The sequence below is a fragment of the Hyperolius riggenbachi genome, chromosome 1 (assembly GCF_040937935.1).
Source record: "Hyperolius riggenbachi isolate aHypRig1 chromosome 1, aHypRig1.pri, whole genome shotgun sequence".
NCBI lineage: Eukaryota > Metazoa > Chordata > Amphibia > Anura > Hyperoliidae > Hyperolius > Hyperolius riggenbachi.
In genome coordinates, this window is record NC_090646.1 from 568,609,099 (window position 1) to 568,632,782 (window position 23,684).

General features: G+C 44.2%; 1 protein-coding gene across 1 annotated transcript in view; it reads right to left on the minus strand.

Moving 5' to 3' along the window:
• The window catches only part of ADGRV1 (adhesion G protein-coupled receptor V1), a 629,361-nt gene that overhangs the window by 259,107 nt on the left and 346,570 nt on the right, over nt 1-23,684 (minus strand). The window contains exons 75-77 of the mRNA XM_068247792.1: nt 20,427-21,262; nt 12,203-12,320; nt 8,682-8,853 (exon numbers count right to left, since the gene is read on the minus strand). Coding sequence (XP_068103893.1) covers nt 8,682-8,853; nt 12,203-12,320; nt 20,427-21,262 — 1,126 coding nt within the window. The remainder of the gene's footprint in view (nt 1-8,681; nt 8,854-12,202; nt 12,321-20,426; nt 21,263-23,684) is intronic.

Below are 23,684 nucleotides of genomic sequence, written 5' to 3' on the forward strand. Positions count from 1 at the left end.
CGATAAACGTTTTCTCCTCCCTTGTACTATATCTTGGGAAGATCAAACAGAGGCCACTGAGGCCTTCATTGACTCTGGCTCAGCAGCCAATTTTATGGATTTCGAATTTGCTAAAAAATTGGAGATTCCTATTTCTCCCTTGAATCAACGGATTCTGGTCACTGCAGTGGATGATTCCCCTCTGCAGAGTAACTACCCTCTGTCTCAGACCCCTAAGTTAAGGGTGACAGTGGGGGTGTTACACAGAGAGAGTTTACAGCTTCTGGTTTTGCGGATGACAACTTCCACGATCATTCTTGGCATGCCATGGTTACAACTTCACTCGCCTCAGATCAATTGGGCTTCAGGTCAGCTAACGAGCTGGTCTACCCATTGCCATCATCATTGTTTAGCGAAGGTAACCTTGGGAAACACTAAGATTCAGGTGGAGGGTTTGCCAAGCCAGTATTCAGAATTTGCGGACGTGTTTAGTCCCAAATCAGCAGATAAACCTCCCCCTTACCGGCCTTTTGATTGTCCCATCGATCTCAGGTCTGGTTGTATGCCCCCTAGAGGTCATCTCTATAATCTGTCTGGGCCAGAGAAATTGGCTATGCAAGAATACATCCGAGAAAATTTAGCTAAAGGTTTTATTCATCCCTCTTGGTCACCAGCAGGGGCAGGATACTTTTTCGTGAAAAAGAAGGATGGAGGCCTCCGTCCATGCATCGATTATCGGGGCTTAAATAAGATTACAGTAAAAAATCGTTATCCTTTGCCTTTAATTGACGATTTGTTTACCCAGGTCACCAATGCTAAGATTTTCTCGAAGCTGGATTTGAGGGGTGCATACAACCTTGTGCGTATCAGAGACGGTGATGAATGGAAGACGGCCTTTAACACACCTGACGGGCATTACGAGTACCTAGTGATGCCCTTCGGGTTGTGTAACGCCCCGTCTGTCTTCCAAGAGCTGATTAACAAGGTGTTCAGAGAGGTGTTGGGCAAATTCGTCATGGTATACTTAGACGATATACTGATTTTTTCTTCCAACATCTCAGAACACAGGAAACATGTTGGGTTTGTGCTACGAAAGTTGAGACAGAATATGCTGTATGCTAAACTGGAAAAATGCATTTTTGAAGTGACTTCTGTTGCCTTTCTGGGGTACATAATCTCAACCTCTGGCCTCTCTATGGACCCTGGAAAGGTTTCTGCTGTCTTGGAGTGGCCTCAGCCTGTTGGACTGAAGGCACTCCAGAGATTCCTGGGGTTCGCCAACTACTACAGGAGATTCATAAAGGGGTACTCTACGGTGATCTCACCTCTCACCAGTCTCACCAAGAAAGGGGCAGATACTCACCACTGGTCCCCAGAGGCCCATGCTGCTTTCTCCACTCTGAAGAAATTGTTCTGTTCTGCACCCATTTTGAGACATGTAGACGTCACCTTTCCCTTTATCGTGGAGGTTGATGCCTCAGAGATAGGGGTAGGGGCTGTGCTGTCTCAGCGTTCTGGTTTGCAGGGGAAACTTCACCCCTGTGCCTATTTTTCCCGTAGGTTTTCACCCGCAGAGAAAAACTACGATATAGGCAACCGGGAACTTCTAGCCATCAAGTTGGCCTTTGAAGAATGGCGACATTGGCTAGAAGGAGCAGAACACTCCATTACAGTTTACACTGACCACAAAAATTTGGAGTACATTGAGGGCGCTAAGAGACTTAGCCCCCGACAGGCCCGGTGGTCGTTATTTTTTTCGAGATTCAGATTTGTAATCACGTATACCCCTGGTAGTAAGAACATCAAGGCTGATGCCTTATCCAGGTGTTTTGAGCCCGAGACAGCACAGCCCTCAGCCCCTGAGACCATTATACCTCAAAAGGTGGTCCTGGCAGCCACCGAAACCTGGAAAGACTGGACTGTCACTCTGAGTCCATTCCAACAGGATGTTCCAGAGGGGAAGCCTGAGGGGGTCCTGTTTGCACCATTGCCTTTTCGCCTACAACTGTTGCAGCTGTTTCATTCCCACAAGAATGCTGGCCATCCTGGGGCCACCAGAACTCAGGATCTACTTGCTAGATGTGCTTGATGGCCGTCATTGGCAACAGACTGTAAGGAGTTCGTGAGAGAGTGTGCAGTGTGTGCTAGAAGCAAACCCTCCCGTCAGGCACCTGTTGGAACATTGCAGCCTTTACCAGTTCCGAGTGAACCTTGGACCCATTTGTCCATGGATTTTGTGGGCGAACTCCCCAGGTCTGAGGGCATGACGGTCATTTGGGTGGTAGTCGATCGATTCAGTAAGATGGCTCATTTTGTCCCCATGAAAGGACTCCCCTCGGCCCAGGAATTGGCTGATCTCTTCATCCAGCACATTTTCCGGCTGCATGGCATTCCGGAAAATATAGTGTCAGATCGGGGAGTCCAATTTGTATCTAAATTTTGGAGGGCATTTTGCCATCAGTTAGACATGGATCTTTCTTTCTCATCAGGCTACCACCCACAGACCAATGGCCAGACCGGAAGAGTCAATCAGTCCCTGGAACAGTTTCTGAGATGTTATGTTCCAGATGCACAAACCGACTGGGTAAAATTTTTGCCGTTTGCAGAATTTGCACACAACAATCTGAAAAGTTCCTCCTCTGGATTTTCCCCATTTCAGGTAGTGACGGGAAGGTCACCTAAGTTTGCCCCATTGCCAGTGGCTTCTACTTCGTTCCCAGCCCTGGAGAATTGGCAGAGGTCCTTAAAGCAAATTTGGGGAATAGTGAAAAGAAATTTGGGGAGGGCTTTTCAGAACCAGAAGAAACAGGCTGACAAGAGACGTTCCATTGAATGGGAATTCTCTCCAGGGGACTTGGTCTGGGTGTTCACACGACATTTGGCTCTAAAGCAACTGTCACCCAAACTAGGCCCTAGATTTGTGGGTCCTTTTCCAGTGACCAGAAAGATCAATAATGTCACTTATGCCATTGATCTCCCTACTAGCATGCGAGGTGTGAGATTATTCCATGTGTCCTTACTCAAGCCGGCGGTGCACGTGGATTCCGCACCCCCCTCCCCTGTGTTGATTGATGACCAACCTGAGTATGAGATTGAAAAGATTCTGGATTCACGGCTTGTGCAGAACTCCGTGCAGTATCTGGTTCACTGGAAGGGATATGGCATAGAGGAGAGAACTTGGGTGCCAGACTGTCGTATGCATGCAGAGGAATTGAAGAAAGAATTCCATGACTTGCACCCTGAAAAGCCTGGTGGGAAGTGTCCGGAGTCCACTCCTCAGGGGGGGGGGGGGGGGTACTGTGATAAAACGCGGAAAAGCCGCCGCGTGTACTGGCAGCAAGGCGGCTGATTCCGCGTCTAGCGCTGCGGTTTGCACGCAGCAGCATGCGTCTGGTGTGGCTGGGCCTGTTAGTTCACACAGGCTGAGGAATACGCGCGCACGCGCTGAGAGGCAGAACCTTTATGACAAACAAGGAGGGATCAGCTGACCAGGTTGGTCAGCTGACCTCAAAGCAAGTGGCTATTAGTTGATCGCTGATGGGTGGCGCCGGAGAGTGCCACGCTATATATAGTCACTGCTGGTCAGTCTCAAGTTGTCTGCCGTTGCGAACACTTACGTGGAAGCACTCAGACCTTAGTCAGATCCTACAGTGTGTTAGAACCAGGAGGACCTGGGAATTCACACTGAGCCAGATTACTTCTGTGTATTATTGTCTTATACTTCAGACTAGTTCCAGGGTGTCGAGACCACGGACCTCACACCCAAGACTAGGGACTCTGTGTTATCATTCTGTTATACTCCAGACTAGTTCCAGGGTGTCGAGACCACGGACCTCACACCCAAGACTAGGGACTCTGTGTTATCATTCTGTTATACTCCAGACTAGTTTCAGGGTGTCGAGACCACGGACCTCACACCCAAGACTAGGGACTCTGTGTTATCATTCTGTTATACTCCAGACTAGTTCCAGGGTGTCGAGACCACGGACCTCACACCCAAGTCTAGGAATACGCTGTACCATCATATTATACTTCAGACTAGTTCCAGGGTGTAGAGACCACGGACCTCACACCCAAGACTAGGCATTGTTGATATCTGTTATGACCTATTGCATTCCTGACTATCCCTCTGCTTTCTGATTCGGTACCTACGCAAATCTGATTATCTGTTGCCAAACCCTGCCTGCCTTTGGATACCGAATCAGCCTTCTGACTATGTACTTTGTCTGTCTGTGTGTCTCACTCACAGGTCCTTCCTACTTTCAGCCCTGGGACTCCATCCCTTTGGAGGTCTCGGGCTGCTGGAAGGTTTTTGCACTTCCCAAAAGGCGGTATCGTCCATACTGCCAAAGACCACCTGCTCCTCGGGTGGTCTTACTCAAAGTCATTACTGTTGCACCAAACACTCACACTATAAAGCTGTCCAGAGGTTAGTTATACTTGGATTATCGGTGATTCTGCAGATCATCAATAATCAGGTATAATCTGTATTCTTGGTGATACTGCAGATCACCAATAATCAGATTCTCTGTGTGTGCTGACACCGATCGTTACATATACACTTCCAGATCCAGATCAGCTCCCTTGCTTTGTTTATATGCATTGCATTGGCTTATAAGCTATATAGATGTTATTCAAAAAAGGAAAAAAGCTCTGAGCTTGAGGTGAGTATGAGTTGGGTGAGGTTTCTCCACCAAAGAGGTTAGCCAAAAATGTCAGTCAAGGCAGAACAGCAAAGAAAGCCCTCCCATTGCTGTTCTTATAACCAGCAGAATGAGAAGCACTGACTTCCTGATAAACAATGCTATTTGGACTTTACTTTGTGTTTTTTTTTGTTATTTGTTATATTATTTTGTTTTGATAAGCATCCAAAGTTTGTATTTCATCATTGCAGGCTTTGCAGCAATACTTGGAGACCTTTTTTAACCACTTCAGGATTCTGCGTACGCTTAAGTACGCCCCTGAATCCTGAAGTGGATTCCATGGAAACGGCCGCTCGTAGGAGCGGCCGTTCCATGTCAGTTCACGGAGGGTGTCTCCGTGAACACCCTGCGAGCCGCCGATTGCGGCTCGCAGGGTAAATGTAAACACACTGGGAAGATCTTCCCCGGTGTTTACATATATACGGCGCTGCTGCTCTGATTGGCCGGGGATCGCCGGCATCTGACAGGCTAAAGCCTATCCCATCAGGCGCAGGACGGAAATCCGTCCTGCGCCGCTCACAGGGGGAGGGAGAGGGAGGGAAGGAGGCCAGGAAGCGCTGCGGAGGGGGGCTTTGAAGAGCCCCCCCCCCCCCCGCAAGCACAAGCAGCCGGCAGCGATCAGACCCCCCCAGCAGGACATCCCCCTAGTGGGGAAAAAAGGGGGGGGGGAAGTCTGATCGGCCTGGCTGCTATCTGATCGGTGCTGTGGGCTGGAGAGCCCACGCAGCACCGATCAGCAAAAAAAACACATGGTACAGAAGTGGTTAAATAGATACCCAGAATTCCACATTAAAGTGTACTCGAGGTGACATGTGACATGATGAGATAAATGTGTACGTACAGTGCAAAACATATTAATAATTTGGCTGTTTTACTTGTTTTATTTTGCTGCTTGAAAAAGTAATTTTTAGGCATGGAAGTGACAACAACTGCCGATATCTTATCAGGAATATAGTAAACATCACTGGTAGGCAAGTTACAGCCATAAACATTTAACTGGTAGAATACAACTTCTGAGAGCAGGGAGAGATAAAAAAAAAGGTCAAAAGTTCATGTATGTTCATCTAGAGACACTTCATAGGCTGCCACTGAGCAGAGAAAACATGAAAAAAAAAAACATTCATTCAACTTTGTAAATGTTTAAATATAAAATAAAACCATGGGATGTCTAAAAAAGTCATTTTTAGGAGTAGGAGGATAAATACAATTGTTCATTTTATCAGTTTATTTTCACCTGGGGTTCACTTTAATGTTGTTACTTCTATGATTTGTGTGTCCACTAAGCTTCTTTTTTTATTTGACTTTAGTTTTGCTCTACTGTCTTTAGTTACAGACTACCCAGCAAGCTCATGGAGAACCAGAACTCATTGGAGTGTGTGAGGGGCTACAATGGTTCAAAAAGCCCTCTTACTAAAATGCTATGGAAAACAAAAATGTGCTTTCTTAAAACAGAAAGTATTTGCAGTAATTCAGGTTGGAGTAAGCTTTGAGATGTCTCCCAGTGCATCACTGCTGAAATACGCAAATTACCCATTGTTGTCCCCGTGAGCTAAACACACCTCCAGATCCGCTGGAATGCAATGATGTGTCAGCTTTTAATATTAAGGTGCGTGCACACGCACTACAAAAGGCAACGACGGGTCCGCCGGACCATCCCGCTGGGCGGTCTTTTAGCCGACAGTAGCGCGTGCGTACGCACTGTTGGCGGACTTATAAGGCTGTTTCTGAACGATCCGCTCAGTGGATCGTTCAGAAACAGCCTTATCAGTCCGCTGACAGCGCGTACACATGCGCTACTGTCGGCTAAAAGACCGCCCAGCGGGAGGGACCGGCGGACCCTTCGTTGCCTTTTGTAGTGCCTGTGTACGCACCATTACAGACCCATACTAATGAGTTTGCAGGGTAGTCTGTAACTCTGGGTGCTTCAAGTGCTACTCCATAGAGCCGCATTAATCCATACCATGTACTGATGAGGATCTACCAAACCGAAACAGTCTGTATGCATTTTGGATTAGTGTGGCTCTGTTATATTAAAAGCTGACACATCATTGCATTCCAGCAGATCTGGAGGTGTGTTTAGCCCACAGGGACAACAATGGATAATTTGCATATTTCAGCAGTAATGCACTGGGAGAAATCTCAGAGCTCACTCCAACCTGAATTATTGCAAATACCGTATATACTCGCATATATGCCGAATTTTTGAGCACAAAAAATGTGCTCAAAAGTCTCCCCCTCGACCTATATGCGAGTCATAAACTTGCAAGTGTGCAGACTCACCTTCTCCAGGGACCCGAATGCAGCGTGCAGCCAACCGAGGGGAGTAAATGTCAGCCTGAGGATGCGAAGAGCAGCCGGGATGAGCAGGCGGTGAAATGGTATGTCAGCCATTGCAGCCTGTGGAACAGATGAGTGGCTGGAAGAAGACAGTGGGCGGGCTTAGCAGGTGCAAGTGGAGTCGGCGGCATGTGCAGCGCTGCCTACTTTTGCAGCGATAAGCGGGCGGCATGAGCGGACACAGAGCGGGCAGGCTTCATAGGCACACCGGGACCCACAGCGATGCTTCAGTGCTGATTGGAGGCAGAGCGGGCGGATTTTCAGCGCTGAGCAGAGGAATAGAGACACGTGGTGCGCAGCTCTGCAGCCTGGAGCGCAGCGTGTGTGACGTGAGAGGCAGCGGACACAGAGCGGGCAGGCTTCTCAGGCACACCGGGACCCACAGCAATGCTTCAGCGCTGATTGGAGGAAGAACAGGTGGATCTTCAACGCTGAGCAGAGAAATAACGGAGACACGTGGTGCGCAGCTCTGAGGCCCGGAGCGCAGCGTGTGTGACGTGAGAGGCAGCGGACACAGAGCGGGCAGGCTTCCCAGGCACACCGGGACCCACAGCGATGCTTCAGCGCTGATTGGAGGAAGAACAGGTGGATTTTCAGCGCTGAGCAGAGAAATAACGGAGACACGTGGTGCGCAGCTCTGAGGCCCGGAGCGCAGCGTGTGTGACAGTGAGGCTAAAGAGGGCTCCTGGACTACAACTGCATTGCAAATACCAGCGGTAAACAGAAAAAAAAAAATGCTGGCCGAGGGTGATTACTGGGCTGATGGCAGGCAGAGGTTGTTAGGCAGAGTTAATCCTCAGTACAATCCTGAAGTCACTGTATGCAATACTTGTACATGTTCTTACTGTAATATTAACAATGAGCACATGTACAAGTCCTGCATACAGCCAACTTCCAGATTGTACTGAGGATTTACTGTATTACAATAAGCTCTGCCTGATCAGCCCAGTATCATCCACTGCCCTATTGTATAGTACAGTAAGAGTGTTAATATTGAGTAGAATTGTAAGGTAGCCACTAGCCATGCAATTCACAGTGATCATTTGTTTCAGATCATTTGTATGATCATACAGAAATGAGCGTTCAGGACCACCAGTGGACGAAAACATCCTAACTAATCTATGGTAATCAGATTGATGGTATCGATCCCGTCAACCTGTTTGGATTGGTTAGGATGTTTTCGTCCATTAGTGTCCCCTAATGATCCTTTCTGATCGATCATACAAATGAACAAAAATTGTATCATTGTAAATTGTATCACCTGTAGTGCCTGCTATCAGCCCAGTGTTGTGACACAGTGAGAACAAAGGTATAGATAATACCATAAGTGTGGCTACTGCATTACCCCGGCTTATATGCGAGTCAATCATTTTTTCCAGTTTTTTTAGGTAAAAGTTGGGGGGTCGGCTTATATGCGGGTCGGCTTATATGCGAGTATATACGGTACTTTCTGTTTTAAGGCAGCACATTTTTGTTTTCCTTTACAGTCTGTTTAAGACTCCCTTTACTAATCTATTTGCCAAGTCACTTGCTCCAGGATGAAAGGCATTAAAGTGGGCTTCAGACCATTATGAAGGTTAGGAACCCTTCTAGGAACACCTGCTTACTGAGCTGAACATTTGCTCCCACAAAATTAGCCTTCATCAGTTTCTCAGCACTGACCTTGTCGTCTTTTATTTCCACAGTAATTAGGCATTCTGTTTGGCCAGCAGTACAGATGGTATATCCTGATACCGCACGCAGCTCATTAACCAAGCTGACTTCATCCTTGGAAAGTTCAACTGAAGTTTTATTAAAGGTTGCACGCCAATAGATCTTCACATCTTCAAATGCCCTAGAGTACAAGAAATACATAAGAATTCATAGAGGGGAGAAAAAGGAGAAAAAGTTGCAGCTGTTATTGTAACATGTTTTCCTGCTTGATTTGATATCTACATTAAACAAGAAAATATAGTCAGTCAAAGTTCCATCTTCATACCTTAGGAAAGGAAAAAAAAAGTTTCTTATACACTTCATTCATATCCGTTGTATTTTATTAAGTCAATACCTATTTTACTATGTACATATAGACGCCCAATTGCATACAGATCAACAACAGTATCCAGTAAAATAACATAGTAGGGGATGTTTATCAGAACAGTAAACAGAACAGTTTATCAGAACAGTGAAGGCTTTGGCACAAATTTTTTGAAAAATCACGATCGCTGCAATTTTGCCACGATTTTACCTCATTTTTAATGCAAGTCAATGGAAGCGTTTACTTAAAAAATGAAAATGACCCGCAATACGCTCTCCACTGTGCCAGGGTCCTCTGACGTATTTTTATGTTTTTACAAAGAACACAGAAGCTACTCAGTGCATCAGAGGGGTCAGGACTGAGGTGGCAACTTCCCATCACTCAGTGGAATTCCACCTCAGTTGCTGCAGTCTATGCCCAGGACAACCATTAAGGTACAGCATAAAGCTTTCTTCTTTTCTTTAATAAGGAATCTGAGTGATTTGTATTGCTATCACCATGGTGAATGGTGATGAATCATTGGTATTCACTAAATGATTTACCTCATGCAATCCTTCATTTGGGATAAAATCCTTAAAGCGGTTTAAAACTCTGACAAAATATTCAACAAAAATGGGTTTTCCTACTTTTTATAACCCATACAATTATCATATTTGCTTTTGTGCACAAGTAATTCATTTATAAATTATAAAAACAAAAGTTTGCTTTCCTAAAACAGAAAGAATTTGCGATAATTCAGGTTGGAGTGAGCTCGAGATAGCTCCCAGGCACCACTGCTGAATATATGCAAATTAACCATTGTACCCTTAGAAGCTAAACACACCTCCAGAACTGCTGGAATGCAATGATGTGTCAGCTTGTTAATATGTACAGAGCCATAATATAAATTTATAAATTATAACTTCCCAAAGTTCAGTTTATTTACTTTGAAAGCTGCTAGTGCATTTTATTCATAACTGTTGTAATTCTGTTTTAAATGCAGCCATCAGTGATTTCTGACCTGTGTTTCACTCCAGGACTCATTAGCATAAGTTTCTGCACAGCCAGATAATGTTTACTTAATTGTATCAAGTAAAGAATGTATACAGAAGATAAGCTAATCACCAGTTCAGATGTGTCAGCCCCTGCAGGAGAAAAAGTCTGTCCTGTGATGTAACCCTTTAAATGCTGTTTTACTAAATAAAACATTGTGTTAGTATATTATATGCTGTTAATAATCTTTTAGAGCAAAGAAGAAATACTGGGTTATATTCCACTTTAATTTAGATAATTTACAATATTAGAATCAAATCATTAACTTAAAGATGGAATGGTGTGATAAGCCAATTTACAGAGAGGTGTGCAAGTGCAACAGTTCCCACTTGTGATGGACTGTCACAAGTGGGAACTGAGCTTTACTGTTTACCAAAAGTAATCTAATATTTTGAGGTTGTTGGGACCTTGGGCTCATTCATACATGTTATACTCTGCTTATGCTCCACTCCCCCACCCTCTTAGCATTCTCGCCTTCTCTTTGTACGGAGCAATAGAGTGTGGCTACGCTCTATCCTTCCATTGCTCCGCCCACTCCCGACATCTGCGAGAGTCTCTGGAGTCCAGCAGAAGGGCTATGGAAAAATGGCATCCCAAGCCCAGCACTGGAGACTATTTGTGTCTCCAGCACTGGTATCCGGCCACCATTTCCCTGTAGCCCTCCACTGCCAGTAAGCACGGGAGATCTGCAGCCTGACTTGCTGCAATAAAGATCGGGGAGCGACACTGGAGGCTGAGAGAGGAGTCAGCTGCCAGGGGAGTACTTTATTTTTATTTACAGGTGCCACTTCTGACACCAGGGATATTAGTGATCACTAATGGGGGGGGGGGGGGGGAGGCATTAAAGGGGAACCCCTCATATTTTATGGGGGAAATACTACCTAATGTATTTTTTGGAGGGAAGGGGTGCTGCCTGATGTTTTTATTTGTATTTTTTGGGGGGAAATGCTGCCATGTTATACAAAAGAGACACCAAGAGCCCAATATAGCGTAGTATGTGGAGGGTAAGTTGGTACAATGAAATAGTGAGACAATTATACTCACAAACAAGGGTCACTGCTAAGGTAACCACTGTAAATGCAGGTGAGGAGAATAAACCTGTCCTCACTCAGGGTTAAGATGTCGCTCTTTGTACAAAGGAAGAAAGATAGGGGTGGGTCCCCCTTCCACCAAGGGTGGACACTTATGAACTTGTGGGTAAACAGAGGCGCCAGCAGGATAAAAACAATCGTTAAAGTATACAGCCTGTATACTGCCAACTCTGTAACAACATACTTCACACGGTAATATTAATGTTCGCACTCCAACTTACAACCCATCAATTTTCTGGTGATCTTATTTGACCACGTACCACATCCGCACCATATTTCCTCCCTTGTGGCTTACCCGCTTAGAAACATAATATGCAGTTCACTGTATCCCTAGCCTTATTCTGGTAATTTCATTAATTTTGCATTTCACATACAACACCCATACAACGTGCTATGCAACTCTTTGCACCATATACAATGTATGAGTCCTGCTATCTAAAAGAAATATGTATGTACATATGATTCCTTGATGCATGTTACGTGGCTCATTACAACGATGTATTTTATGCCTTTGTCTACAGTTCTTGTCCCCTACCTATTGCCTGATGAAGCGGGCTTTGACCTGCGAAACGCGTTGCATCTATTGGGGTACCAATAAAGTATTTATTTGTTTATGTCAGACAGTTGTCTAGTCTGCTCTTTGGAGGTAAGTCCACCACTGCCTCCCAGCATATTTTAAAACTTTTAACGATTGTTTTTTGTATTTGGGGGAAGTTAAGCAAAACATTGGCCCTTGTTTAGTTAACTTTTTCCCTAGAGTTTTCCCTAGAATTTTGCCCAAGCCTGTCTTTAGACTATGAAAGAAAAAGATTACATTGAATTGTAAAGTTAAAAAAAATAGTTCAAAATGTGTACCATTTTCAGTAAATATGACTGTTGGTCCTTGACATGGTCTTAGTTTTTCATTTTGGATCCCTGTCTATTTGCGTTTGACACCCCTGAGCTAACTGGAGAAGGTGTGATTTTTGACTGCAATTTTCAAACTGATAAAAAGAAGAAGAATTTCCAATTACACAATGCTATGTAATGTATGTTGTGCCCACCTGTTGGCTTGTCGTGACACCATCAGCTGTGCTGTTCTCTTCATGGAATCTTCATCCAGCACAATGCCATCTAGAAACCCCATAGCAAAGCCCAAAATGCCATTTTGTAAATCATTACCTATCAAGAAATGCAAGCAGTCAGTCTCACACCAATGTGTAGCAGTTTACTGACCAAAAACAACTACTGAATTATTGAAATTAGGTTTGAGAAGAGAAATGGTAAGAGATATCCGACTATAAACTAACAGGGTTATCCTATAAATGAAATGTACCGATAAGTAATGATCTGAGTTGAAATGGAAAGGATAGTACATAGAGTATTCTAAATAAATAACTACAGCATTTAGAAGACACACAGGAACAAACAAAATTATATATCTTTGATCTTACACAGATTCCACTAAAAGGAACTGAATAAAGACACCATAAATCTGCATCTCTAATTATGAATCTGTAGTTCACTTCTGTCTATACCATGGACTGGAATGCTGTCAGGTAGTTAGTAGCACACCTGCGTATGGCTGTAGACATAAGCTGTGCTATGGAGGTGGCAAGAGTTATTATTTCTCATACTGTGCTCTGAGGAAAACCATCTGTTACAAACATCACATTCACACATGATTACCATTTGTAAACAATCTTCACTGTTTTTCTTGTGAAAGGTCAGAAATATAGAAAAGGCAATGTGGGAGGAAAGCGGATGATAAAATACTGGGACTGGTGTAAACATTTTGATAGGCAGATTCCATGGGATTGTTCACACATCAAGATCTTACACAAGAGAATGACAATGCATGAGGAATAAGACCAGACGTGTGTGTGTATACACAATACATATTCAGGGGCGTAGCAATAGGGGGTGCAGAGATTGCGACCACATCAGGGCTCTTGGGCCAGCATCTTCAGTATTAGCTCTCTATTGGTCCTGTGCTCATAATAATCACTTCTATAGATACTTTGAATAGTGGTTATCATTAACAAACTGCCCCCCCCCCCCATTCCCTTCTTGCACTTCTGACACCGTAGTTGCCATTGGCAGGTTTTGGTGTACCGTATCAATTGTTAGGTAAAGATGTGTGTGTGTGTGTGTGTGTGTGTGTGTGTGTGCGCGCGTGTACGTGTACTGTGTGTGTGCGTGTGTGCGCGTGTGTGTGTGTACTGTGTGTGTACTATGTGTGTGTGTGTGTGTGTGTGTGTACTGTGTGTGTGTGTGTGTGTACTGTGTGTGTACTGTGTGTGTGTGTGTGTATGTGTGTGTGTACTGTGTGTGTGTGTGTACTCTGTGTGTGTGTGTGTGTGTACTGTGTGTGTACTGTGTGTGTGTGTGTGTGTGTGTGTGTGTGTGTGTGTGTGTGTGTGTGTGTGTGTGTGTAATCTCCTTGCCCCACTGTCAGTTGGATACTGCTCCTGCTTTGTGAGTAGCAGCATAAGATATTTCTTCACTTCTTCATGCATGTCCCACACAGTCCCTTCATCCGATATGCTATTGAGTGCAGCCTTATCACACAACACTGATATGATATGATAAATAAATAATAAATAAATAAATATGGGCCAGTTCATATTTGAAATAACCCCCCCATTTAGGTATGCTTTCTGGAGAGGACTAAAACCTATTGAAGGGTTTCACTGCTATAAATCCAGAAAACTGAGTGGGAAGTTCCCCACAGAGGCAATGAAAGCCAATGTAAAAATGTATCATCTATTCCCTCCCCACACAGAACTTTGCACTCAAATCGCATGCCAAAGCGTATTGCCTAAACTCCCTGCTCCTCCCTTCAGCACCCTCATTGCGGACTTCCTGTTTATCGAGCAGGATTACAAACATCAGTACCAAGTGATTTTTCAACGTGGAGGACCTGATATTGACTGTGCAGGAAACCCAGCGCTCTATGATAAACGACATGCTGGGTACAGTGACCAGCACCATTATCCAGTATCCATACCTTATTACATAATAAGGTCATTACCTAATAATTACGTAGTACATTATCCAGGCCTTATAAGTTTAAAATATTACTTGGTGCAGCACAACTACTTCCCCTTCCCTTTCTATTGGACCAAACAAAGCACAATACCATAATAAAAACACTCATTTTAAAGTACACAATTTTACCACACGTTTTATGGCCCTTTCACACTGGCGTGTTGTGGTGGGCAAGTTTATTGCAGGCTAACGCAAAAGCAGTCAAAGTCTATGGGACATCTCATATAGCATGTGATGCGCTGCGCACGAAGTAGAGCATCTAATGTGAGCACAACACTACGTTAGAGGTCAACTTGCATGGTCACATGCGTTGAACCGGGAGCCATGTAAGTCTATGACTTCTCACGGTAGCATTGCGGCGCGCATGCACGGAAATGTATTTTGTCAATACACTTACGTGCAATTCGCTTTTCGGCCACAGGAAGTGTGTGCTAGAGAGACTGACTTCCTGCTTGGCTTTCATCCAGAACAGGGATTACCGGGCATTGACGTGGAAATCCCCAAAGGCTGTTTTTGGTGTTGCGGTGCGATCTTTGCACCACAGTGCAATTCTAACGCCGGTTAACAGTGTGAAACCGGCCTAAACGGAATGAAAACATGTACTACAAGTAGCAAAAATTGTGAAAAACGGATCCGTTTTCTAAAAAACATCCATATAAATGGGATCTACTGCAAATGTGAACAGGCCCTAAACGCTTATTCAATTGAACCCACTGCAGATCAATAAAACTGGTACATGTTTTAAAATGACATGCAAAATAACAAAGGTTATTTAATGTTTCTACTGTATCCCATTCTCAAGTAAACTACTGCAGCACCCTGCTCTGTGGTCTACCAATTAGTTGGCTGCGACCTTTCCAGTCAATCCTGCTCTCACCTACAAAGCTCTCCAATCTGACGCTGTCATACATCACTAGGCTTATTTCCAGATACCATCCAATGGACAACCTGTGCGCTGCTACTCTATTCACTTCTTATCATTCCCATATCCAGGATTTCTCATGTGCTTCTCTTCTCCTCTGGATAGATTTGTACAGATGAAACCGGCACCATCAGTGTAAGTATAAGCTCTTTTATTGGCACAAGACAGCTATCATAACAACGTTTCAGGGCAACCGCCCCTTTATCAAGCTAAGCTGCTCGCCATCAAATTTACAATGACATATAAACTCTTTATATACCCAACATGGCAGACTTATAACCAATCACAAGCAACTCCTAACATCAACCAATCCTGCAGTCCGTCCAGTTCAACCGAGGCACATCACAGATATCTTTGAGGAAGTGCTCCACTACTACTGCTACCTCTCTTCTCCTCTGGAGCACCCTCGTTCGACACTTTACTTTGTTAGTGTTGTAATGTAATCTAAAAACCTACTTTTTCAAGAAATCTTATGATTATGATGATCTGATGTAGTTTACCATATGAGCATGCACCAGTATTGGTGATGTCTCAAACCACACATCAACAATGTATGTATTTGCATAATGCTGCATCAACTTGGAATAAACTGTATTTTATTGACCACCACCAGCTGTAATATTCAATTGCATCCAGAAAAATCCCGCTGCACCAATTGGTTGGGTGAAATTAGAAAATCCTTTTATTGCTCTTTAATCCATCATCAGTGTTACAATAAAAAAGCTCACGCGTATCGGAGCGTAAGATGGCTCCTTAATCATAGCTTACAAACAAGAGTAGGTTCACAGGTTATATAGTGCATCAGGTCACACCCTTGGGGTATAGAGAGACTCTGTAACAATTTTTTCAGCCTTCTTCTATCCTATGAGTTCCTATGCCTGTTCTAATGTGCTGGGGCTTACTGCAGCTCTTCCTAATTACACTGTCTCTGTAATAAATCAATGTATCTTTCCTCTGTCCTGTTTGTCGGGCTAAGGCTTTGATTGTGTGGAATGTGCAGGGCTGCTTGTGATTGGTAGAAGCGATACACACCCTCTGCAGGCCCCCTGCATACTCACACACTATGCTTAGCTGAGCCTATTAGAAGCTGGTTAGTTTGTTTGTAAACATTGCCTAAAACTGTTAATTACAAGCGAGGATTGCAGCAGAGAGTGGCAGAAACAGCACAGAGGGGCACAGGAGAAAATAAGGAATAGAATGGTATGCTTTTTAGTGTAAGAATATTAGAGTACAGATTCTCTTTAAAGGTATATACAACACAGTGCTATTAAAAAGGTGGTATATATCACCATAATGCATAATATAAAATTCCTATTTAAAAACAAGTACATACAGCATGATATCATAGCAACCTAACATAATAACTACCCAGTATTCATAGTTGTTAGTATTATTTTATATTTTTCGGATGATACCTAACCTTACTTATCATAGAATGTGTTGAGATCTAATCTGGAATTTAGTCCTAAAGGGGAACGTGTCCCCAACTTCCAGATCCAGAAAGCTTCTCGCCTTAAAAGTCTCCCATAAATGTCACCTCCCCTCAAGGAATGTGACACCCTTTCTATACCATGGAACCTAAAACCCGACATATTGCCTGAGTGGACATGGAAAAAATGTCTGGAAACGCTCGAGGCGCGGGTAATATATGCAGCGTTCCTGAGACATCTTCCAGCTCCATGATAGTGTTCGGAAATTCTCTGCCGGAGGGGACGGGTAGTACAACCCACATACTGCATCCCACACTCCACACAGATGACCAGATATACAACATTATAGGTATTACAATTAATATACTGTCTAATGTCATAACTGGTATGTCTGGAGAGTGAGAGAACCTCCCGTGCTTGTTCATGAACATCGCAGTACCTACATGTGCCGTAGCCACATCTGTAGGAGCCTAAATATCTCAGCCAAGTGGGTCTAGGTCTATCGACACTTTGGAACAAGCTAGGGGAAAGTCTTGCGCCCAAAGTAGGAGCGCGTCGTGAGGAAAAGCCACAAACCTCTGCCAATACAGCTTGCAGTTTAGGATCTGAGTGGAGGACAGGCAAGTATTTTTTGATAATTTTGACGGTTCTGCCTCTGACTCACCAGGTAACAGAGAAGAGAGGGTTCAGTCCGTCTTCTCTGGCACCCCCAAGCGGGGGGGGGGGGGGGGGGCAGCGTGGACTGACCACCCAGGAAACCCCTCCAGGCCAACCGACTTATTATCAGCGGCCAAAAAAGAACAAGTGGAGATACAGAAAGAGGGGTGGAGACAGACCAGGAGGGCAGGTCGAAAGAAACGGAAGATAACTCACTCCCTGGCCACCTCAAACGTAATTAACTTGTCCAGTATCGAACTCTCCCAAGCTCAAATTTCCCTCCTCTCTAGAGGTTTATCTTATGCACCCTCATACCACTTTGACATCTTTAATACCATGCTAGATGTGAACAAATTTGTCCGCAATCTAATGGCAAGGAAACACTTTTTGGAGGCCGATGGCTTGGACGGTGTGGAGGGTGAGCCGGGGGTGTCCCCGGGGCCCTTGCCTGTTTCCGCCCCGGAGGCTGGGCAGATTCCTCCCTTCCAGGAGGCCTCTCTCATCCTCATGTTGGACCATATGTCCAGCATGAGTGATGGCCCAGCCTCCGGGGCGGCTTTGGGCCCCGTGGCCACCTCCAATCCTCGTTTCTACCCCGTTCAGGCCAGAACTCCGACTGTTGATACCTTCCAAGATTTAGTTGAAAAAGATCTCATGCGAATTAACAAAGTTAACAGGGCAGCTTCCGATTTGACACGACAGGAGCGGGAAGCACTGCAATCCCTCCGGAATAATAAAGCGATAGTTATTCGCAATGCAGATAAAGGAGGAGCTGTGGTGGTCCTAGACTCTTCTGCCTACAAAAAGGAAGCATTACGGCAGCTGGAAGATACGGCTACATATGAGGTCCTATCCAGTGACCCCACACAGCGTTTTAAAGCTGAACTTCAGCAATTACTTGATCTGGGGGTTTCGCTGGGTATTTTCAGCCAAAGGGAGCGGGGGTACCTTTTGGTGGAGACACCTGTTGTGCCTATTTTCCACCACCTACCTAAGGTCCACAAACCAGAGGTCCCTCCCAGGGGCCGTCCCATTGTGGCCGGGATTGGCTCACTGGGAGAGCGCCTGGGACAGTGGGTGGATGGATGTCTCCAACCTTTGGTGCGCCGCTTACCTGGCTTTCTACGTGACACGACCCATTTGTTATCCAGTTTAGAACCCCTACATTGGGATCAGTCCTTTACTTGGGTCACAATGGACGTGGCTTCTTTATACTCCTCGATTCCCAATAAATTGGCCCTTAAAGCTTTGGATTTTCATATCAGGAAATACGGATCATTCACGTCCACTGTCTGTGACTTCCTCCTCCTAGCAGTAGATCATCTACTCAGCCGAAATTATTTTATGTTTGACGGGGTGTACTATCTCCAGAGATGCGGAGCTTCTATGGGAGCCAAGTTCTCCCCATCCCTGGCAAACCTGTACATGGGATGGTGGGAGGAGCTCCGCATCTTTGGAGAACATAACCCCTTTTCTGAGTCTATATTTTGGTATGCTAGATATATAGATGATCTGCTGCTGGTTTGGAGGGGGCCTGAGGGGGGCGTGTAACAATTTTTGGAGTACTGTAACAACAATGATCTGAACCTGTCCTTTACGATGTCCCATAATACCACGGGAATTGATTTTTTAGATTTACATCTGACTGGCTGTGCTACGACGGGGAAGATACTGACCAGAACCTTTAGGAAGGAATGTGCGGGCAACTCTTTGCTTTTAGCCACAAGCTGCCATCCGAGACACACCTTAAGATCCATTCCATATGGAGAAATGATTAGAGCGGCAAGGAACTGTTCAGATCCAACAAAAATTAAACAAGAATTGGATCTAGTACAAACCAGACTTAGAGATCGAGGTTATCAGGATGGCCTCATTTCGGAGGCCAGAGACCGGGTTTTACATAAAACTAGAGCTGATCTATTAACTCCTGGATCTGGCTGTGGGAACAGGCAATCTAATAAAGGTATAAATTTTGTTACCTCATACAGTCTGGAATATGCCCAGATCGTCAAAATTATCAAAAAATACTTGCCTGTCCTCCACTCAGATCCTAAACTGCAAGCTGTATTGGCAGAGGTTTGTGGCTTTTCCTCACGACGCGCTCCTACTTTGGGCGCAAGACTTTCCCCTAGCTTGTTCCAAAGTGTCGATAGACCTAGACCCACTTGGCTGAGATATTTAGGCTCCTACAGATGTGGCTACGGCACATGTAGGTACTGCGATGTTCATGAACAAGCACGGGAGGTTCTCTCACTCTCCAGACATACCAGTTATGACATTAGACAGTATATTAATTGTAATACCTATAATGTTGTATATCTGGTCATCTGTGTGGAGTGTGGGATGCAGTATGTGGGTTGTACTACCCGTCCCCTCCGGCAGAGAATTTCCGAACACTATCATGGAGCTGGAAGATGTCTCAGGAACGCTGCATATATTACCCGCGCCTCGAGCGTTTCCAGACATTTTTTCCATGTCCACTCAGGCAATATGTCAGGTTTTAGGTTCCATGGTATAGAAAGGGTGTCACATTCCTTGAGGGGAGGTGACATTTATGGGAGACTTTTAAGGCGAGAAGCTTTCTGGATCTGGAAGTTGGGGACACGTTCCCCTTTAGGACTAAATTCCAGATTAGATCTCAACACATTCTATGATAAGTAAGGTTAGGTATCATCCGAAAAATATAAAATAATACTAACAACTATGAATACTGGGTAGTTATTATGTTAGGTTGCTATGATATCATGCTGTATGTACTTGTTTTTAAATAGGGATTTTATATTATGCATTATGGTGATATATACCACCTTTTTAATAGCACTGTGTTGTATATACCTTTAAGTCTGGGGTCCACACCCCCAAGGGTGTGACCTGATGCACTATATAACCTGTGAACATACTCTTGTTTGTAAGCTATGATTAAGGAGCCATCTTACGCTCCGATACGCGTGAGCTTTTTTATTGTAACACTGATGATGGATTAAAGAGCAATAAAAGGATTTTCTAATTTCACCCAACCAATTGGTGCAGCGGGATTTTTCTGGTTGCATGTGGACTTTGGCATTTGATTTCCCTGCTCCCTTTTGGTTATACACGTGAGTGCAGCGGTCTCTCCTTTCCTTTCCTCCAAGCATTTGTAATATTCAATATCTGTTTTAAGGTGCTTAGAAGCATTTTTATGTGCCAGTAAGAATTTTAAAAAATCACCACTATAAATAAATATTGTACCTTGAATAATGATGGTTGAAAATGCTGAAAATCCAGTGTCATCTCTGCCATCCATTATTTGAGCCCCTCCTTTTGGATCTGTGAGGAAGACATAAAAGATCTCCAAACCCTCAGGTTCATCATCATCTAGAATCTGAAGTGAAACCTTTGATTCACTTTGGCCATCTAACATGGTGATCAGGATGTCTCGCTCTTCAAAATCCAAAGCTTCAGTTGCCCAAGAAATATTTCGAGTTCCGTGACTTTGCTCAAAGGGTAGTCCATGTAAGCCTCTTTTGGCCTTCTGTGCCCCAAAAGTTGTAAGTGTGACATGGACAACGCCAGAAGAACCATGTGTTCGCTTCACATTGAACGTCAGAGTATTCAGAGCACTGTTATTGGTGTCTTCATCCACATATATTACTGGAGGACCAACACTCAATAAACCAGATGAGAAATCATTTGCCAATATTGTTATAGTTGAAAGACAATAATCAGTATGTAGTCTTGGTCCCTTCAGGTAGACATTGCTACTTTCCACAGAAGTCAATTTGAGGTAAAATAGTTCATCCAACTCAAACATTTTATCATTAATTATCGAAACTGTTATTACTAAAGAGGTCTGATCTTTATCAAATATCAGTTCTCCATTTACAATAGGCACAAAGTCTTCTTCTTCTTTGGCACTTCCTGAAGTGGTTTTATAGGTCACTTTTGTGCTGTTGCCATGAAAACCAAATAAACGCTGAACATGTAGTGACACAGTATGGTTGTCTTCCTGCACTACAATGTACCTCGATTGAGGGGAAAACTGGAAAATTCCCATTGGTTCAAATTCTGCATAAGTATACCCTGACCTGGAAGGCACAAGAGAGAATTTTGATTTCATAAATTCCAAAATAAATTGGTCACTACCTTGGATATTATGTATTTCCTTATTTTGCTGTTCATGATAAAAGTGATTTCTGCCATTTAACTTTAATTTTGGACAGAGTGGGAAGAAGAAAAACATCTGTCAAGTTTTATTGGTGTCTGTGTTTTATGCAATTTTATACAATGTATGCAATAGCATTCCCCAATCTCCGCATGAAAAACATATAAATACAAAAGGCTGCAGCACACAACAGAAAAAAGGGCAACAGGGGCTCTTGGTCACGTTTAACAGCATTGGTACCAGCGATTAAAGTGTACCTGAGCCAAAGCTCGGGTACAAATAAGAAACTTACCTAAAGAGAGGGAAGCCTCAGGATCCTACTTAGGCTTCCCTCGCTGCTCTGATGCCCCTTGTCGCTGAGCGCCCCCCCCAAGATTAGCACAAGGCATTGTCGCTAATCATATAGGGGCCATGCAGCTCCTCTTCCTGATTCATGGCTGCACAGTAGCCGCGCAAAGCCCATCCATGCATGTGCAGTAACCTGGAGCCGCGGGTGGGCGCATGTGCAGGCGGGTTTGAGCAACCTTGAATCAGGAAGAGGAGCTGCAAGGCCCCGATGTGGAGAGGAGCCACGCTCATCAATCAGAGGACTGCAGACCACAGAGGGAAGCCTCAATAGGATCCTGACACTTTCCTATCTTCAGGGTAATGTCCTATTTTGAACCTGAGCTTTAGCTCTGGATTACTTTAAGCCAACTGTGCAAAAGTGTCCCCAATACAGTGAATCCTACTCTAACCGTGAAAAAATCACAGTTCTCTCTATAGCTTTCTAACGGGAACAATGCCAAAAGCCATTAGAAAGATGTAGAAAGAACTAGAATGTTTACACAGTTAGAGCTGGACTCATCAGATTGGGGACACCTTGGCGCAGACAGTGAGCCTAAAGAGGAACTCCAGTGAAAATAATGTAATAAAGAAAGTGCTTCATTTTTACAATAATTATGTATAAATGATTTAGTCAGTGTTTGCCCATTGTAATTAAATCCCTGATTTACACACTGACATTTATTACATGGTGACATTTTACTGTTGGCAGGTGATGTTCAGTAGCTGCTGCATGGTTTTTTGGCAGTTGGAAACAGCTGTAAACATCTATTTCCCACAATGCAGCAAGGTTCACAGACAGGAAACTGCCAAAAGTACATACTCAGAATTTCTTTGTGGGAGGGGTTTCACCACAATATCAGTCATACAGCGCCCCCTGATGATCCATTTATGAAAAGTAATAGATTTCTCATGTAAAAGGGGGTATCAGCTACTGATTGGGATAAAGTTAAATTCTTGGTCAGAGTTTCTCTTTAAGCACTAGTACTAATGCTGTAAAGCATGACCAAGAGCCACTGTTGCCCTTTTCTCTCATTGCGTATATATTATATATATAGTATAATCTCGCAAAAGTGAGTACATCTCTCACATTTTTGTAAATATTTTATTACATCTTTTAATGGGACAGCAGCAAAGATATGACATTTTGATACAATGTAAAATGGCCAGTATACCGCTTGTATAGCTGTTGATTTGCTGTCTCATCAAAATAATTCAACACACAGCATTAATGTCTAAACCGATGGCAACAAACATGAGTGCACCCCTAAGTAAAGAATGTCAAATTTCTGCTTAATTAGACATTTTCCCTCTCTGGAGTCATTACTTGTTAGTGTTACAAGGTCTCAGGTGTGAATGGGGAGCAGGTGTGTTAAATTGGTGTTCCCTCTCTCTTATAGAAAACTGTAAGTTTAACATGGCACCACTCGCGGACCTTCCAACGATTGCCGACAAGGGCTTGTCATCTGATTAGGGCCCCACTCTTCTTCACGCCAATTGCACCATGGCCACACTCATGCCAGAAGAGAAGCATGGCCCAGATCAGCTGGGAGATCCATAAGTGGCAACGGGGGACCAGAGGACACAGTGGGAAGCCTCATTAGGATCCAGAAACATTACCTCTCCTTAGGTAAATATGTGTTTCTGAACCTTAGGTTCTCTTTAACTGGTTCACAGCAACTCAAAAGGTAAGCTTGCTGGGTACTCTGTAACTTTTAACTTTTTTTAAACGATTTTTTAAACTACGGGCAATCATTTCCACAATCTCGTGACTTGGGTACAGGCACATGATTAGGTGAACGGCGGTTTGCGACAAGAGCAGATAACGACCATCACGGCGGATTGGATCTTTAAGATCCCCGACTACTGCACAAAGTTCCACGATCGATTGAACTCTCGTTTGCGCCTGTCGTCTGCCATCGTGTGACGTTGTGTGTTACCGCGGGCAGAAAGATGGATCAGGGAACCTCGTTTGTCGGGAGGTGCCACTGTGAGGTTCCCTGATCCACTGTTAGGTAAGT